The sequence below is a fragment of the Bombina bombina genome, chromosome 11 (genome assembly GCF_027579735.1).
Source record: "Bombina bombina isolate aBomBom1 chromosome 11, aBomBom1.pri, whole genome shotgun sequence".
Taxonomy (NCBI): Eukaryota; Metazoa; Chordata; class Amphibia; order Anura; family Bombinatoridae; genus Bombina; species Bombina bombina.
The window spans coordinates 18,200,099-18,214,660 of NC_069509.1; the positions used below are offsets into that span (position 1 = coordinate 18,200,099).

A 14,562-nucleotide genomic window follows, 5' to 3' on the forward strand; every position below is an offset into this window, starting at 1 on the left:
TTATTGCTCCCACAGTTGATTTCTTCACACCAAGCTGCTTGCCTATTGCAGATTCAGTCTTCCAAGCCTGGTGTTTCTGGTGTCCTTCGACAGCTCTTTGGTCTTCATTATAGTGGAGTTTGGAGTGTGACTGTTTGAAGTTGTGGACAGGTGTCTTTTATACTGATAACAAGTTCAAACAGGTGCCATTAATACAGGTAATGAGTGGAGGACAGAGGAGTCTCTTAAAGAAGAAGATACAGGTCTGTAAGAGCCAGAAATCTTGCTTTTTTGTAGGTGACCAAATACTTATTTTCCACCATAATATGCAAATACATTCTTTCCAAATCAGACAATGTGATTGCCTGGATTTGTTTCCACATTTTGTCTCTCATAGTTAAGGTATACCTATGATGAAAATTACAGGCCTCTCTCTTCTTCTTAAGTGGGAGAACAGGCACAATTGGTGGCTGACTAAATAGTTTTTTGCCCCACTGTATTTACTAGGACACAGAGTTCCCATAGACCCCAATGTAAAGGCACCCCACACCTGCTACTTTTAACCCCTAAAACTGCTCCGTACAGTAGTTCTTTATTTAAAAAAATGCTATTTTTTGTTAATAAAAATTAGACTCTTTATTTTAGCAGTAACTGTGTCACTTTTAGAAAATTAGCCAGTGATCTGATCTGCATTTTCTGAGCTTGCGGTAGGAATAACCAGCCACTTGAAATGCTGATTAATTATCGTGCGCTTGCAAATGGGCAAATTTGCCAGTTTACAGTGCGAGATAAATTTGTGTTTCACTTGTAATCTAGCTCTTAGACTTATCAGATATATTATTGTATAGCAACACACCATTTATATCTTGTAGATACAAGGGGCTTACCGTCCCTTTAACTAGTTTCTATGTATCAACTACATGTCAAATATATTCCTAGGTCATTCTCATCATACTCAGCACAAAATGCAGGAGCCAGAGCCCCAGGACAGTATTCACCAAGCAGAGACCCAGGACAGTATTCACCAAGCAGAGCCCCAGGACAGTATTCACCAAGCAGAACCCCAGGAGAGTATTCACCATGCAGAGCCCCAGGAGAGTATTCACCAAGCAGAGCCCCAGGAGAGTATTCACCAAGCAGAGCCCCAGGACAGTATTCACCAAGCAGAGCCCCAGGAGAGTATTCACCAAGCAGAGCCCCAGGACAGTATTCACCAAGCAGAGCCCCAGGAGAGTATTCACCAAGCAGAGTCCCAGGGCAACGCGTGGGAATAACATCCAGGTGCTCAGAAGACAAACTTAAATGGCTGATAGACCTGCTGAAATCTGCATGTTTCTCTGGACTGGTGTCAGAAGTGAGATATCTTTATATCAGCAACAGGAACTCAAATGAGTGGAGGAAAGAAATTACTAATTGCTCTCTAGTGATTCTGTATCACAGCAAACATCACGGCCGGATAAATATCACAGACATAGACGGAGCGCTGTATGATGAGCAACTTCTCTATTTGTACAAGACTTTAGGTGAGAAAGTTCTTTATTTTCAAAATTCTTACAGACAAAAATGTAATTATACCCAGGAGATAAATAGGTATTTGATTTCATATGGATACAATATATAAAATATTGCCTCTGATGTAAAAATTATATTTGCTTTATGTATTTATTTAAGCAAGAATTAAGACATTTTGAAGCTTAAGTTATAAAACATTTTTTTAAGAAAACATTAGGATGATTGGCATCTTGCCATAATCACTGTCACTTCAAGAATTAATTGTAACAGAATTCTTGTAGATAAATTCTACTACTGCATCTCTAAAGAGAGAGTATGGGTAATAAATAAGTCTTATCTAGTTTTCCTAACATGAAAGTATCATGTTCAGATGTGAATTTAAAGACAGTTTAAATGCTTATAAAAATTAGACCACCCTGCTTTTCAGCTGCCTGTGTTCAGTAACTAATTTAAGGATTGTTTGACATCTAGTCATGGGGTCGATTATAATATTTCTGATTTTTATTTTTATATAAAATGTCAATCCAACACAGTAAAAAACAGGCACGTTGGATAGCTGCTCCCAGATTTGATCTCCATTTTCCCACAATGACACCCAGAACTACCAATAATAGATGCTGATCAATAAATAGAGGAAGTGACACCCCAAAGAAAATAACTGCACAAATCTAAAATGGTAGATTCCCCCCTCATAAAAGTACATCCCTATCGCCTCCAAAACAGCAACAGTGACGGATTTATTTTATAGTGAGTTAATTGAGTATGTATGTGTTTGTTTTGCTTTTGGACACTGTATCACTTGTTTGTTTATTAAAATGTCATTTACTGATAGGTGTCATTAGTATTAATATCTGTATTGATTTCACACCTGTCAGTTTCTTGCAGATACATTTTATTCATGTTTTTATCATATTGATGATGATGACATATTTAGTATCATTTATGATTTGGCACAAATATATCATCATTACAAAGGGCTCCACCATCTTGTTTTTCTTTCCTGAGCATGTGCAGATATTTATCAAATGTGTTTGGCTGTCGAACTTGAATTGTCTATGTTGATATTTATTCAATAATTTGAGGTTTGATGGATTGTAATAGTCAATGTTGTCCCTGCATGGTGTGGCTGAACTTTTCTATATCCGCTCGTATCCGATACATTATTTTTTCAATTAGAAAAAGGTGTTATCAGGTGGATTGTAATTGCTTTGATTTAAATAAAAACATATCTGGAGCAATAAAACAGCCATAAACATAATTGGAAAGTTTTTTGAATTGATCCCTAAAGCTTGAATTTCATATATGGAACCTAACAATTTTATTCATTTAAGTTTATAGACCCTCGGAAAAGCCCACTAAACTACCTATATTATAAATTATAATTAGTTTCCAGGTACCATTGCCCTTCAGATTATTAGACAGTTTATATGAAAGGTTTGATGGGGTGTTTACCTGTTTGTATTTTTGTCATATTACTAAGCTTTTAAAAAATCATTTAAATATTATTGTTTTGTAGATAAAAACAGTAGGGCTATTTTATATAAATTGGTTGATGTAAACACATTACAGAATTTTGTTCTGGAAGGATTTTTTATGAAACATTTTTAACCTGCAAGAGAGGGCAGGGGAGGGGAGTTGTTGAGAGCCGTGTCATTCTCTTAGTAGAGTTTTGGTGTATGCTAGCTACTGGATTTCACAGGGAAGTTGCTACGCCTACACCAGTATTTTCTGCTATCAGCCCTTTTAGGCAAACAGTTGCTCTTGTATCTTCAAGTAAATCAAATGTCCACAGCACTCTCTTGCAAAACGTCTTCTTTTATTTAGGAAACAGACATCTATAGCTCTATAAATAAAAGAAGAAGTTTTGCAAAAAAAGTTCTCTCACCGCCAACACAAAAGTGAACTTTCTGGGGATCATAATAGATTCTATCTGCATGTGTATCTATCTCACAGATCAATGCAGGGAGAAGCTTCAAGCTGCCTGCCGTCTACTTCAATCCACTCCTCGGCCTTCGGTGGCTCAATGCATGGAGGTGGTAGGTCTTATAGTTGCGGCTTCGGACGCTATTCCTTTTGCTTGCTTTCATCTGAGACCTCAACAGTTATGTATGCTCAAGTAATGGAATGGAAATTATTTAGACCTGTCTCAGCTTATATCTCTGGATCCAGAGACGAGAATGTCTCTTTCCAGGTTGCAGTCTCAGGAACCCATTCCCCAGGGCATGTGCTTCCTGCATCCATCCTGGGAGATCTAAACAACAGATGTGAGTTTGACAGGCTTGCATGCTGTCTGGGATTCTCTGAGAGTTAATGGAACCTGGCGACCAAAAGAAGCAAACCTTCCAATAAACGTTCTGGAACTGAGGGCTATCTTCATAGCCCTTCAGTAGTGGTCTCAGTTTCATTTCGTCCATTTTATTTGAGTTCAGTTGAAAAAACTCACTACAGTGGCCTATGTCAATCACCAGGGCGGAACTCGCTGTTCACTAACGATGTGGGAAGTGTCTCTTATCCTTCAATGGCAGAGACATACCAATACCAAATATCAGCCATCCACATTCCAGATGTGGACGATTGGGAAGTGGATTTTCTGAGAAGACAGACTCTGCACTCCGGGGAATGGTCACTAAACCAATGAGGTGTTTTGCGAGATAGATCTGATGGTTTCCTTTCTCAATGCCAAACTACTGAGGTATGGATCGAGAGATCCTCAGGTGCCTTAGCAGTTCCTTGGCATTTCAATCTGCTTCTCTATGTCTGCTTCTCCGTGGAGACTGCCTCAGAGGCCGTACCTTCTGGTGCAAGGTCTATTTTCGAACCAATTGCTCCTCCATGGAGCCTTAATATTGTTATTAGAGTTCTTTAACAGGCTCCGTTTGAGCCTTATATTATATTGATGTTAATTTACTTACTTGGAAAGTGTTGTTTCTGTTAGCTATTACCTCTGCTCATAGAGTGTCAGAATTGTCTGACCTCCAGTGTGACCCGCCTTATCTAGTGTTCCATGCAGATAAGGCCGTACTGTGGACAAGGATGGGGTTTTTACATAAGGATTTTTTCAACTCACAATATTAATTTAAAAATTGTTGTTCCGTCTTTTTGTCCCAATCCTCCTTCCTCTAAGGCAGTGTTTCTCAACAGCCGGGCCGCGGCCCACTACCGGGCCGCGACGGCCCTGCTGGTGGGCTGCGACCCGACATTGCCTCCAGACACTCGCTCTGACAGGCCCGCCTTTACACATCTCCTAAATTTTGGACGGGCCTGTCAGAGTGCCACTGCGCATGTCAGTTTGCGCACTGTGAGCATGTAGCGGCATGTATTAACCCACTGTAAACTATATATATATATATATATATATATATATATAATGAATATATATGGATCCCACTGACACCAATGAATTATCATATAATTAACCTACTGTTTTATATATATATATATATATATATATATATTATAATTATATGATAATTCAGTGGTGTTGGATCCATATATAATATATATAAATGGTTTATAGTGGGTTAATTTTATAATTCATTGGTGTCAGTGGGTGAGGGAGGAGAGAGAGAAAGAAAGAAAGAGAGGGAGGAGAGAGAGAGAAAGAGAGGGAGGAGAGAGAGAGAGAGAGAGAGGGAGGAGATAGATAGAGACAGAGAGAGAGAAAGAGAGGGGGGAGGAGAGAGAGAAAGAGAGAGGGGAGGAGAGAGAGAGAGAGAGGGGGGAGAGAGAGAGAGAGGGGAGGAGAGAAAGAGACTGTGTGGGTATATATATATATATATATATATACAGGGAGTGCAGAATTATTAGGCAAATGAGTATTTTGACCACATCATCCTCTTTATGCATGTTGTCTTACTCCAAGCTGTATAGGCTCGAAAGCCTACTACCAATTAAGCATATTAGGTGATGTGCATCTCTGTAATGAGAAGGGGTGTGGTCTAATGACATCAACACCCTATATCAGGTGTGCATAATTATTAGGCAACTTCCTTTCCTTTGGCAAAATGGGTCAAAAGAAGGACTTGACAGGCTCAGAAAAGTCAAAAATAGTGAGATATCTTGCAGAGGGATGCAGCACTCTTAAAATTGCAAAGCTTCTGAAGCGTGATCATCGAACAATCAAGCGTTTCATTCAAAATAGTCAACAGGGTAGTTGAATTAATAAACTATAATGTGTGAATGATTGGGAACGATTTTATTATTTTTTGGGAAACCTTATGATATCAGTAGAGGAAAAGTGTGGATATACATAAGTGGATTTACTCTCTCTTCATAACTTTGTTGTACTCTCAGTTACAACTAGTTTGTCTAGTTGTTGTTAGGTCTCTCAGTGAGCAATCCACTCCAGGTTTTGCCTCCTTGCAGAATCCATGATTCTAGTATTTGAATATTAAGTGAAATATGTAAATTTGGGTAAAACCTGGCACTATTTTTATAACTCTACTCCCCCCAACCCCTTATCTCTAAATAAAATAGTCAACAGGGTCGCAAGAAGCGTGTGGAGAAACCAAGGCGCAAAATAACTGCCCATGAACTGAGAAAAGTCAAGCGTGCAGCTGCCAAGATGCCACTTGCCACCAGTTTGGCCATATTTCAGAGCTTCAACATCACTGGAGTGCCCAAAAGCACAAGGTGTGCAATACTCAGAGACATGGCCAAGGTAAGAAAGGCTGAAAGACGACCACCACTGAACAAGACACACAAGCTGAAATGTCAAGACTGGGCCAAGAAATATCTCAAGACTGATTTTTCTAAGGTTTTATGATGAAATGAGAGTGAGTCTTGATGGGCCAGATGGATGGGCCCGTGGCTGGATTGGTAAAGGGCAGAGAGCTCCAGTCCGACTCAGACGCCAGCAAGGTGGAGGTGGAGTACTGGTTTGGGCTGGTATCATCAAAGATGAGCTTGTGGGGCCTTTTCGGGTTGAGGATGGAGTCAAGCTCAACTCCCAGTCCTACTGCCAGTTTCTGGAAGACACCTTCTTCAAGCAGTGGTACAGGAAGAAGTCTGCATCCTTCAAGAAAAACATGATTTTCATGCAGGACAATGCTCCATCACACGCATCCAAGTACTCCACAGCGTGGCTGGCAAGAAATGGTATAAAAGAAGAAAATCTAATGACATGGCCTCCTTGTTCACCTGATCTGAACCCCATTGAGAACCTGTGGTCCATCATCAAATGTGAGATTTACAAGGAGGGAAAACAGTACACCTCTCTGAACAGTGTCTGGGAGGCTGTGGTTGCTGCTGCACGCAATGTTGATGGTGAACAGATCAAAACACTGACATAATCCATGGATGGCAGGCTTTTGAGTGTCCTTGCAAAGAAAGGTGGCTATATTGGTCACTGATTTGTTTTTGTTTTGTTTTTGAATGTCAGAAATGTATATTTTTGAATGTTGAGATGTTATATTGGTTTCACTGGTAAAAATAAATAATTGAAATGGGTATATATTTCTTTTTTGTTAAGTTGCCTAATAATTATGCACAGTAATAGTCACCTGCACACACAGATATCCCCCTAAAATAGCTATAACTAAAAACAAACTAAAAACTACTTCCAAGACTATTCAGCTTTGATATTAATGAGTTTTTTGGGTTCATTGAGAACATGGTTGTTGTTCAATAATAAAATTAATCCTCAAAAATACAACTTGCCTTATAATTCTGCACTCCCTGTATATTTCTTCCAACCCTACTGCAACCCACTCCCGATGCTTACTGGGCCCTGGACCGGTCCGGCTAAAACTTACCGGGCCTTGAGGTCACTTAGGTTGAGAACCACTGCTCTAAGGAGAAGTTATTATGTAATCTGGATGCCGTCAGAGCTTTAAAGTTCTATCTTCATGCTACCAAGGATTTTCATCAATTATCTTCCTTGTTTATCCTGTATTTTGGTAAGGGTCAGAAAGCCACAGCCTATTCTTCTGGCTCTGAAGTTTGATTTATATGGCTTTTATAGAAGCAGGTCAGCAGCCTCCATCACAGATTACGGCACATTCTATTTGTGTGGTGTCTTCTTCCTGTGCCTTCAAGAATGAGGCTTCACTTGAACAGATATGTAAAGCTATTTCTTGGTCCTCATTGCATATTTTCACAACATTTTACAGATTTGATGTTTTTGCCTCAACAGAGAGGCATCTTTTGGGAGAAAGTTTCTTCATGTGATGGTGCCTAGTACTTAGGCTTGCCTTCTTATCCTTTCCCTCCCTAAATTCTTTGTGGACTCCACAGCTTGGATATTGGTTTCTTATAGGTTATGCATTAATTTGTGGACTCTAACTGCCATTAGAAATAACATATAATTTATGCTTACCTGATAAATTATTTTTAATAAACCTGTCCTAAAATAATGTAGTGGTGGCAATCTTATGGCACCTCTTTACACCTTTTATCTCTCTACTTTTCCTTATCATTGGCTTGAACTACTGAGAGGGTTGGGGAAGTGAGAAGGATATTTAATGGTCTGTTTGGGGTGTCTTTGCCTCCTCCTGGTGGTCAGGTGAAGTATTTCCCATAGGTTAGGAATTTGTGGACTCTCACTGCTGAGAAAGATAATTTATCATGTAAGCATAAATTATATTTGTATCTACAGCCTCAGCCATCTGTCCTGATTAGTTTGTCTCTTATAGGTTTGAACAAGGTTATGGTTGTGTTGGACGATGTTGATCAGACAGGAGAAGATGATAGCCAGAAAATACTGATGAATCAGCCCAGTATCAGACTCTATTCCTGTATGCTGATTCTCATTCCTCATAAACAGAAGGAGAAAGCGTTACTGGAGAGGTGTGGCATTAATGTTCCTGTTGAGATCAGAGGTAAAATAAGGTTAATACTTCAACAAGTCTATTAAAGGGAAATTAAACCCAACATTTTTCTTTCATGATTCAGATAGAGAATACAATTTTAAACACTTTCAAATTTACATCTATTATTTAATTTGTTTCCTTCTCTTGTTATCATTTGCTGAAAGGTTTATCTAGGCAAGTTCATGAGCAGCAGAGAACCTAGGTATTGGTGGCTGCATACATATATTGAATGTGATTGGCTCACCCATGTGTTCATTTTGATACTAGTAGTATATTGCTGTTCCTTCAACAAATGATACCAAGAGAATGAAACAGATTAGATAATAGAAGTAAATTAGAAAGTTGTTTAAAATTGTATTCTCTGTCTGAATCATGAAAAGAAAAATTGGGTTTCATGTACCTTTAAGTATATTAAATGAGTTTGGATGTTCCTCTGGTAATATCTTAAAATCAAAAGAAATCCAACATTTAAACTAAGTGTAATGTTGAAAAAAATGTTGTTTTATTTTCACTTGTGATTATTTACATTCAGTTACTCAAAATGATATGAAATGATTAATTTGCACACATAATGAATTAATATCAATGTTTAAATGATAAACTGCAATCAAACACATCAGACTATCATCATAGTTAATTAATTAATTAGTGGACGTAGCTTGGAGCTCTTATGGGGAAGGCTTGCTCATGTGATCCTGAAAAAAGCATTTATAATATCAAGCCTTGCTAATGTCTGCCACCACAGAGGCGGCAGAGTAAAACCATCCTGAATAAATACTATTGAGAAGCTCTTGTCTCATGTGATTAGATGTGTGAGAGCAGGGAGCAGGGCTGCAGCTGCACAATCAGTTTGTCCTGATCCTGGGCGGACAGGTTTCTTAGCTGGAGACCTTGGCCCCTATTTATCAAAGGTCTTGTGGACCTGATCCGACAGTGCGGATCAGGTCCGCAAGACCTCGCTGAATGCGGAGAGCAATACGCTCTCCACATTTAACATTTAACAAGAGCTGCTGGTGCAACGCCGCCCCCTGCTGACTCGCGGCCAATCGGCCGCCAGCAGGGAGCTGTCAATCAACCCGATCGTACTCGATCGGGTTGATTTCCGGTGATTCCTGCCCGCCTGCTCAGAGCAGGCGGACAGGGTTATGGGGCAGCAGTCTTTAGACCGCTGCTTCATAACTTGTGTTTCTGGGGAGTCTGAAGACTCACCAGAAACACGGGCCCACAAGCGCCATACGGAGCTTGATAAATTAGCCCCCTTATTTGCTCAAAGCTTGATAGCTGATAAAAGCCCCCCTGACTCTTCTGAAGCAAAACATTATAGCTTGATACATATAAGAGAGAAAATGCATGTAGAGATGCTCATGTGTTCTTCAATGTGGCATTAAGTGTGCTTATGCAATAGGCTTTTACTCTAAATCATTGAATTTCTATGTTTTACAGGTGTAATTAAAAAATCTGTGAATGCAAAATCAGAAGAATTCTCAGGTCCTCCCAAATCAAAACATCAGAACACAAACCGTACTGAGCAGACTGCATGCAATGTAAGTCCTTCACTAATAGACTTGTATCATAATGTATGCCCTTCACTAGTAGACGTTAATAGTGTATGTCACTCGTTAATAGACTTGTATCTTAGTGTATGTTTCTTACTAGTAGACTTGTATTATAGTGTATGTTCCTCACTAGTAGACTTGTATTATAGTGTATGTTCCTCACTAGTAGACTTGTATTATAGTGTATGTTCCTCACTAGTAGACTTGTATTATAGTGTATGCCCTTCACTAGTAGACGTTCATAGTGTATGTCACTCGTTAATAGACTTGTATCATAATGTATGCCCTTCACTAGTAGACTTTCATAGTGTATGTCACTCGTTAATAGACTTGTATCTTAGTGTATGTTCCTCACTAGTAGACTTGTATTATAGTGTATGTTTCTCACTAGTAGACTTGTATTATAGTGTATGTAACTCACTAGTAGTTTTGTATTATAGTGTATGTTCCTCACTAGTAGACTTGTATTATAGTGTATGTTCCTCACTAGTAGTTTTGTATTATAGTGTATGTTCCTCACTAGTAGACTTGTATTATAGTGTATGTTCCTCACTAGTAGTTTTGTATTATAGTGTATGTTCCTCACTAGTAGACTTGTATTATAGTGTATGTTCCTCACTAGTAGACTTGTATTATAGTGTATGTTCCTCACTAGTAGTTTTGTATTATAGTGTATGTTCCTCACTAGTAGACTTGTATTATAGTGTATGTTCCTCACTAGTAGACTTGTATTATAGTGTATGTTCCTCACTAGTAGACTTGTATTATAGTGTATGTTCCTCACTAATAGACTTGTATTATAGTGTATGTTCCTCACTAGTAGTTTTGTATTATAGTGTATGTTCCTCACTAGTAGACTTGTATTATAGTGTATTTTCCTCACTAGTAGACTTGTATTATAGTGTATGTTCCTCACTAGTAGACTTGTATTATAGTGTATGTTCCTCACTAGTAGACTTGTATTATAGTGTATGTTCCTCACTAATAGACTTGTATTATAGTGTATGTTCCTCACTAGAAGACTTGTATTATAGTAGTGTATGTTCCTCACTAGTAGACTTGTATTATAGTGTATGTTCCTCACTAGTAGACTTGTATTATAGTGTATGTTCCTCACTAGTAGACTTGTATTATAGTGTATGTTCCTCACTAGTAGACTTGTATTATAGTGTATGTTCCTCACTAGTAGACTTGTATTATAGTGTATGTTCCTCACTAGTAGACTTGTATTATAGTGTATGTTCCTCACTAGTAGACTTGTATTATAGTGTATGTTTCTTACTAGTAGACTTGTATTATAGTGTATGTTCCTCACTAGTAGACTTGTATTATAGTGTATGTTCCTCACTAGTAGACTTGTATTATAGTGTATGTAACTCACTAGTAGTTTTGTATTATAGTGCATGTTCCTCACTAGTAGTTTTGTATTATAGTGTATGTTCCTCACTAGTAGTTTTGTATTATAGTGTATGTTCCTCACTAGTAGACTTGTATTATAGTGTATGTAACTCACTAGTAGACTTGTATTATAGTGTATGTTCCTCACTAGTAGACTTGTATTATAGTGTATGTTCCTCACTAGTAGACTTGTATTATAGTGTAAGTCCCTCACTAATAGACTTCTATCATAATGTATGCCCTTCACTAGTAGACTTTCATAGTGTATATCACTCATTAATAGACTTGTATCTTAGTGTATGTTTCTTACTAGTAGACTTGTATTATAGTGTATGTTCCTCACTAGTAGACTTGTATTATAGTGTATGTAACTCACTAGTAGTTTTGTATTATAGTGCATGTTCCTCACTAGTAGTTTTGTATTATAGTGTATGTTCCTCACTAGTAGACTTGTATTATAGTGTATGTTTCTCACTAGTAGACTTGTATTATAGTGTATGTAACTCACTAGTAGTTTTTTATTATAGTGTATGTTCCTCACTAGTAGTTTTGTATTATAGTGTATGTTCCTCACTAGTAGACTTGTATTATAGTGTATGTTTCTCACTAGTAGACTTGTATTATAGTGTATGTAACTCACTAGTAGTTTTGTATTATAGTGTATGTTCCTCACTAGTAGTTTTGTATTATAGTGTATGTTCCTCACTAGTAGACTTGTATTATAGTGTATGTTTCTCACTAGTAGACTTGTATTATAGTGTATGTAACTCACTACTAGTTTTGTATTATAGTGTATGTTCCTCACTAGTAGTTTTGTATTATAGTGTATGTTCCTCACTAGTAGACTTGTATTATAGTGTATGTTCCTCACTAGTAGACTTGTATTATAGTGTATGTAACTCACTAGTAGTTTTGTATTATAGTGTATGTTCCTCACTAGTAGTTTTGTATTATAGTGTATGTTCCTCACTAGTAGACTTGTATTATAGTGTATGTTTCTCACTAGAAGACTTGTATTATAGTGTATGTAACTCACTAGTAGTTTTGTATTATAGTGTATGTTCCTCACTAGTAGTTTTGTATTATAGTGTATGTTCCTCACTAGTAGACTTGTATTATAGTGTATGTTTCTCACTAGTAGACTTGTATTATAGTGTATGTTCCTCACTAGTAGACTTGTATTATAGTGTATGTTCCTCACTAGTAGACTTGTATTATAGTGTATGTTCCTCACTAGTAGACTTGTATTATAGTGTATGTTCCTCACTAGTAGACTTGTATTATAGTGTATGTTTCTTACTAGTAGACTTGTATTATAGTGTATGTTCCTCACTAGTAGACTTGTATTATAGTGTATGTTCCTCACTAGTAGACTTGTATTATAGTGTATGTTCCTCACTAGTAGACTTGTATTATAGTGTATGTTCCTCACTAGTAGACTTGTATTATAGTGTATGTTCCTCACTAGTAGACTTGTATTATAGTGTATGTTCCTCACTAGTAGACTTGTATTATAGTGTATGTTCCTCACTAGTAGACTTGTATTATAGTGTATGTTCCTCACTAGTAGACTTGTATTATAGTGTAAGTCCCTCACTAATAGACTTGTATCATAATGTATGCCCTTCACTAGTAGACTTTCATAGTGTATATCACTCATTAATAGACTTGTATCTTAGTGTATGTTTCTTACTAGTAGACTTGTATTATAGTGTATGTTCCTCACTAGTAGACTTGTATTATAGTGTATGTAACTCACTAGTAGACTTGTATTATAGTGTATGTTCCTCACTAGTAGACTTGTATTATAGTGTATGTTCCTCACTAGTAGACTTGTATTATAGTGTAAGTCCCTCACTAATAGACTTGTATCATAATGTATGCCCTTCACTAGTAGACTTTCATAGTGTATATCACTCATTAATAGACTTGTATCTTAGTGTATGTTTCTTACTAGTAGACTTGTATTATAGTGTATGTTCCTCACTAGTAGACTTGTATTATAGTGTATGTACCTCACTAGTAGACTTGTATTATAGTGTATGTTCCTCACTAGTAGACTTGTATTATAGTGTATTGTTCCTCACTAGTAGACTTGTATTATAGTGTATGTTCCTCACTAGTAGACTTGTATTATAGTGTATGTTCCTCACTAGTAGACTTGTATTATAGTGTATGTTCCTCACTAGTAGACTTGTATTATAGTGTATGTTCCTCACTAGTAGACTTGTATTATAGTGTATGTTCCTCACTAGTAGACTTGTATTATAGTGTATGTTCCTCACTAGTAGACTTGTATTATAGTGTATGTAACTCACTAGTAGTTTTGTATTATAGTGCATGTTCCTCACTAGTAGTTTTGTATTATAGTGTATGTTCCTCACTAGTAGTTTTGTATTATAGTGTATGTTCCTCACTAGTAGACTTGTATTATAGTGTATGTAACTCACTAGTAGACTTGTATTATAGTGTATGTTCCTCACTAGTAGACTTGTATTATAGTGTATGTTCCTCACTAGTAGACTTGTATTATAGTGTAAGTCCCTCACTAATAGACTTCTATCATAATGTATGCCCTTCACTAGTAGACTTTCATAGTGTATATCACTCATTAATAGACTTGTATCTTAGTGTATGTTTCTTACTAGTAGACTTGTATTATAGTGTATGTTCCTCACTAGTAGACTTGTATTATAGTGTATGTAACTCACTAGTAGTTTTGTATTATAGTGCATGTTCCTCACTAGTAGTTTTGTATTATAGTGTATGTTCCTCACTAGTAGACTTGTATTATAGTGTATGTTTCTCACTAGTAGACTTGTATTATAGTGTATGTAACTCACTAGTAGTTTTTTATTATAGTGTATGTTCCTCACTAGTAGTTTTGTATTATAGTGTATGTTCCTCACTAGTAGACTTGTATTATAGTGTATGTTTCTCACTAGTAGACTTGTATTATAGTGTATGTAACTCACTAGTAGTTTTGTATTATAGTGTATGTTCCTCACTAGTAGTTTTGTATTATAGTGTATGTTCCTCACTAGTAGACTTGTATTATAGTGTATGTTTCTCACTAGTAGACTTGTATTATAGTGTATGTAACTCACTACTAGTTTTGTATTATAGTGTATGTTCCTCACTAGTAGTTTTGTATTATAGTGTATGTTCCTCACTAGTAGACTTGTATTATAGTGTATGTTTCTCACTAGTAGACTTGTATTATAGTGTATGTAACTCACTAGTAGTTTTGTATTATAGTGTATGTTCCTCACTAGTAGTTTTGTATTATAGTGTATGTTCCTCACTAG

General features: G+C 37.0%; 1 protein-coding gene across 2 annotated transcripts in view; it reads left to right on the forward strand.

Annotated features, from left to right (window-relative positions):
- Positions 1-14,562, forward strand: part of LOC128641783 (IgA FC receptor) — an 84,803-nt gene that overhangs the window by 51,192 nt on the left and 19,049 nt on the right. Inside the window, exons 2-4 of one of the 2 annotated variants that reach the window (XM_053694315.1) lie at positions 919-1,502; positions 8,124-8,309; positions 9,744-9,844. In XM_053694315.1, the coding sequence (XP_053550290.1) occupies positions 919-1,502; positions 8,124-8,309; positions 9,744-9,844 (871 nt within the window). The remainder of the gene's footprint in view (positions 1-918; positions 1,503-8,123; positions 8,310-9,743; positions 9,845-14,562) is intronic. The other variant, XM_053694316.1, reaches the window with a different exon arrangement.